This window comes from Ovis aries, chromosome 1 (assembly GCF_016772045.2).
Source record: "Ovis aries strain OAR_USU_Benz2616 breed Rambouillet chromosome 1, ARS-UI_Ramb_v3.0, whole genome shotgun sequence".
NCBI classification, from domain to species: domain Eukaryota; kingdom Metazoa; phylum Chordata; class Mammalia; order Artiodactyla; family Bovidae; genus Ovis; species Ovis aries.
Window position 1 is genome coordinate 218,450,192 of NC_056054.1, and position 5,525 is coordinate 218,455,716.

Below are 5,525 nucleotides of genomic sequence, written 5' to 3' on the forward strand. Positions count from 1 at the left end.
CCTGGAAGAGGAAATGGCGACCCCCTCCAGTATTCTTGCCTGGAAAATTCCATGGACAGAGGAGCCTGTCGGCCTACAGTCCATGGGTTCACCAAGAGTCTGACATGATGTGCACACACACACACACACACACACACACACACGTGTGCCAGAAACAATTCTAGGTGCTGTAGATTCATTAATGAACAGTGCAGATAAAACTCCCTGCTCTCCCCAAAACCTAGCTCTCAAAAAGGGCTGAGTAGGGGCAATATTCAAAATAGTTTTCCTTAAACAACAACAACAAAAAATAGTTTACCCTGAGTCTAGGCACCAAACAAGTCAGACAGAACCTTCAGAATTATGACTTTGTAGGCACCCATAAGTCTGATAGTAACACCTGACTCTCTGGCCTGGTGTTAGGGACTCTCAGTGGGGTAGGGGTCAGAAGGCGGAACACAGATGAATATATAGTCTCTTGCCCTTAAGAAGCTTATGGTTTAATAAAGGAAATGAGCTATATACACACATGAGTAAAATAATAAATAGAATTTCAACAAACTTTTATTTTTATGAAATTTTCTTGGCGTTTTAGAGAAAGGAAATGCTGGACTTACATTCTGTCATTATCTGCTTCCACCCTTAAATCTTCAATCTGGCACTATTCAATTGCCTACTTCATTCCCATGCATTAAACTTCAGGGGTAATGACATCCATTTCTGGGATAATAGAATCATACATTTGGTAATGATTCAGTATTTGGCCTCTAGGCAGGTGAAGACACAAACCATCTAAGACAGATGGTCATTGCTCCTTTTAAAAAAAGATTTCTAAGCTCTCTAACCCATAACCTCTATTGGTCAACTCTTCCAGTACTTAATAACATTCTTGTATTTACTATTGTCAAGAGGGTTTTCTTTATTTTCATGGAGGACTGTTTCATCTTGTGCGATAATCTGTGGAAATGGAGAACCACCAGTCAGCCCTGTTCTCCTACGATCCCTTCACACTTTCTTCTTTATCACTTTCTTTGGGTGAATTAACTAGAATTTCTTTTATCTTTTCCTCTTAGGATCTATTTTTCATTCTGTTAGTGCTTTTTCATTGTTCATTGTAGTTCATTTTTGTTTGTAAAGGTGTAACTAGAATGCTGGGCTACATGGGGTATTTTGTATGGTTCTTAGCATTACTGACTTTAAGAGAAAGGATGACTTCTCAGTTGCTAAATTTTGTACCCAGTTGTTAAATCCCACCTTTTTAAGAAAGCGTCAGTAGTTTAATAGTAATACACTCAAGTTCAATATGTTCTAAGATCTTCAAACTTCTTTCTTTTGAGACTTTTCAGGCTTTCTCTAACCTTTACTTCATTTTCTTCTACCTGACTCTGTTCAACTTCCTTCTGTTTCTCAAAAACCACCTCTTTAACTTTTTTTTGTGTGTAATTTATTGTAAAGTTTATTGCTGTCTTTTAATGTTTTAGCTTGGCTTCCTGAAATGAGAATATCTCCTATATCCTTATTTTAGTAACAAGTGACAAAACTTGCTTATGAACTGAAGAATCTCATTAATGTTATATCAAATATGTTAACTAACATTACAGTGTATATGGTTTAAATTACTGTCAAAGTGCAAATTCATAGAATAAATGCATATATGTATATCTAGAACATTTGGAGTTTAGAGTGGCCAAAATTTGGCCATTTCGACCGTATGATTGTCATTTTGACTGTACTGGTACTGATTCAAATGTACCATGATTGTGACTGATTTTTTTTTTTTTAAGAATTAGGCTACAATAAAATAGCTGTTAAAATTTGATTTTAAAGTATTTGCTAATCTTAAATATTATCAACTTGTAATTTCAGACTTTAATTTTCAGTTTGTGTACCTTTAGGAATAAACATAGGAGACTGGCCTGATAGAACTGTTTCTAGGTTGTGAGTGGGGATCTGAAAAATGATGGTATATTTGAGGGAGTAAGAAGAGAGAGAGGGAGAGAGAACGTGTTGGTTGTCAGTTGCTGGTTTTTTGGATTTCAGGTTTTTAGGAGTAGAATGTACAGCTGCACTTTGGTAAGTTTATGGAGTTGTGTGTGTGTGTTCTCGTTCCACATTTTCAGTATTATTGAAGGATATCTGTAGAATTATTATTGATTTCTTTAGTAGAAATGGAAGGTGAGAAATACCTTCTTAAAGACTAGGTACAAAAAAAGAGTATTACTACTCCCACTACATTCATTTATTCACTTTAGTTACTCACAGAGTGCCAGGAAATTTGCTAGTACTTTATAAAACATAATCTTTTAATCCTCCATTTTGTGATTGAAGAAACTGAGGCTCAATGAGATTCAGAATGTTTCTCAACATTATAGAGCAACCAGAGCTTGTTCCTTCCCTAGGTTGTATGTATAGTTTTATCTGTGCCAAGCAATCTTTCTTTTGTTCATTTGCTCTTTTGCTGCATGTGTGTATATCTGTAAATCACTTGCATTTCTTTTTATTTAAGTTTAGGGAGATACGTGATATTTAATTTTGTTGTATATACTAGGTGAGCAAAATGAAATCCCAAATAGATGTGCTGAAATTGACAAATCATAAAGAAGGCTCTAGAGAGACCCTGTGTGATATGCTGCTTGTGGCTGATACTTCTGAATCAGGGGTCAAATACGACCAGGGTTTGCTGAAAGCTTCCCCATCATGGAGAGCTACAGGTGAAAAGATGAACCATTGTGGACTTGGGCTGGATCACACAGAGGCAGGAAGTGTGTGGGCCCTTGTAGAGCCCAAAGTTTGTTTAATGGATGCTTAGTGCTCTTTGAGGATAAATAGTACACAGTTTCGTAGGATAAACTAAAACAGGAATAGCAGTTTCTTCTTTTAGGGTTCCCTCGTTAAAGTTCTCTGTTAATTTCCATTCTCCCCATTACTCTAACTCGTTCCTCTGTACTCATTTTTCTATTTTTCCCCATTTCACTTTGCCCTCATTTTGCATTTTTGGACCTTAATCATCCATGTTACCTTCTTCTTTTAATTTTTGATTTATTTGTTGCTCCTCTTTCCCCTCCTCTTAATCCACCTCTCTCCTGTCCCCCTGATACCCTTATTCTTCCATTTCTTCTTAGTTTCCTCTCAGTTGATATTCCCTGCAAAGAGCTGTCTGGGTCCCTTGACCTCACAAGAAGCTCTCTGACGAAACGCTTAAGAAAAACAAGGTATTATGTATTATCCTACACATTCAGCAATCGCCCTAGCAATTTAGTAACTACACTCCAATTTAAACCAGGCCTCAAGGCAACAAAAATTGCACCAAATGCCAACTAATTTACCAGACTTATAGAAGGAATATTTGGGAGCCTCTTGCCTTCAACCCATCTGATTCGTATTATTGACTCATTTAGAAAACAGAAAGTGAACAGAGACAAGTTTTTAAGGAGTTTGGTTTCATGCAAATGACTTGCAATTGCAGCCCATTATTTTTATACCACGACTTCATTAGTCATATCCCTGTCAGACCTGTGACCAGTGTCAAATGTTTTCAAAAAGCGCACCAGGACAAGCATGGAACTCATCAGCCAGTGTCAAAGGTCGTGCTCATTAAGGAGTCAAAATGAAAACTTTCAGTGTCTCTAACACATCGCATAGCTCTCCCTGGTACTCCCACCCCCACTCCTGAAACCCAGGGCTGGCTAAGCACCTCCAGTTCCCCAGACATCCAAATAAGATCAAGATGACAGGGCAAGAAAATGAATAGGGCTCTTACTTGGCTGGACTTCATAATCTGGTCCTGATTGAAACAACCAGAAAGCTGTTTGCCAGGTCTTATAGCACCATTTCCTGAGGTTAAACATAACATCTCAAAATGAAGCAATTAGGGATTTCTCTAAAGCAGGAGTCTTCAGTAATTAAAAAAGAAAAAGGCAGAAAGAAAGAAAGAAGAGAATGAAGACTATTTTTGTAGGTGCTGATTGGGCATGACGTAGGAGTTTGATAGGGGAGGGGAAGCAAGTTTTTTTTTCCACCTGGAAGTTAAAGTTTTGATCATGGAAGCAGGAGGGGAAAAGAAGTTGTCTGTAACAGTGCTGTGAATTTTAAGGAATTTGAGATCCAGAGATAATTAGAATAAAGCCAGCTTTCCTCAGTTGTACAATATGAGCATATCAGCGACTTGGTGATGCTTTTGGAGTTTGTTTTGTTTTGAATCTGACTGCTTTTCTGAAGAGTTCTCCACTGAGTGAGCACAGTCACGTGCTGTCATGCTGGGTGCCATTTCCAAAGGGCTCAGGGGGTGTTTTTCCCCTTCAGTATCTTCTTCAGGCTGCACTGGTATTGGATTTGGGTTTCTTGGAGGCTTAAAACATGGATTACATCCCACCCCTACTTATGTAGCTGGTTACAGTAGCTTTAAGATTGACAAACAGGTATTTCCAGCTTCACATGGGGTGAATGTTAGGAAAGGCTCTCGTCAGTATGATATTTTGCAAAAATGAAACACAGTGCAATTTAACAATAGTGAATGTCAAAATGTGATGACTCTATATTGATTTCTAGAGAATGCACAATCTGCTCTCAGATTCAGAAGTCGTTTGGGGCAACTTGATCTAATTCTGTGGTTATGTCTGTGACTTTCGCTCTGCTTACTTAGTCACTAAATTAATTCATTATTCACACTTGGATGAGGCTCTTTCCTGGCCTCCATGAGCTACCTCTACAGGGAAATAGGTACCCTGTGAAAGCATTTTGCTTCATACTTATTTTCTAGACTCTTGTTTATAAATCTTCTTTGACTCATCTTCTATTATTTTGATGCAGGGATATTTTTAGGAAAATGGGAGATGAACATTTTATTTCGTGTACCAATCTATCTATATATATATATACTTAATTTTTAACTTAATTTATTTGTGTTTGATTGTGTAGTTTGTGGGCTTCTCATTGAGGTGGCTTTTCTTGTTGCAGAGAACAGGCTCAGTAGTTGTGGTACACAGGCTTAGTTGCTCTGCAGCATGTGGGATCTTCCTGGACCAGGGATCAAACCCATGTTCCCTGCTTTGTCAGGTGGATTCTTAGCCACTGAACCATCTGGGAAGTCCCTCTGTATTTATATTTTATATGTGACGTTCAGATGTCTTCATGATGAGCTGAAGAAGAAAGGAGCAAGTTTGTGAGCAGTCTACAAAATGCATTTCTGGCTATTGTTACGTGACAGCAACCGTCTCATGATTGCAACCCAAGTGAAAATCTGTATGTCCTAACCAGGAAGCGTGGTTTTAAGCCTCTGCATTCACTCTGAAGTTCATTCATAAATTTATGTGCCACATGCAAAGATTCTATTAATAAAGTGGTGAGCCTCCCACACTAAGGATAGTGTCAGATATTGCCTGTAAAATGGGATTCTGATGCTGGATTCCAGTGTACCATCCTGTGGGTCACTAGCACTCTGTATGGTGTTCACAGAGGGCTCTGTGCTCAGCGCTTGGCAGAGAGGGACACTTCACATTAATAATCGGGGCGTGGGGATTTTTGTGGAAGCCTCTATTGAGCTGTAG

General features: G+C 38.4%; 2 protein-coding genes across 11 annotated transcripts in view; both read left to right on the forward strand.

The window, feature by feature from the left end:
* Positions 1 to 5,525, forward strand: part of MECOM (MDS1 and EVI1 complex locus) — a 630,714-nt gene that overhangs the window by 84,084 nt on the left and 541,105 nt on the right. The gene's annotated exons all lie outside the window — the stretch shown is intronic.
* Positions 2,035 to 5,525, forward strand: part of LOC105605201 (coiled-coil domain-containing protein 115-like) — a 78,587-nt gene continuing 75,096 nt past the window's right edge. The window contains exon 1 of the mRNA XM_042239106.2: positions 2,035 to 2,052. Within this exon, the coding sequence (XP_042095040.1) occupies positions 2,035 to 2,052 (18 nt within the window). The remainder of the gene's footprint in view (positions 2,053 to 5,525) is intronic.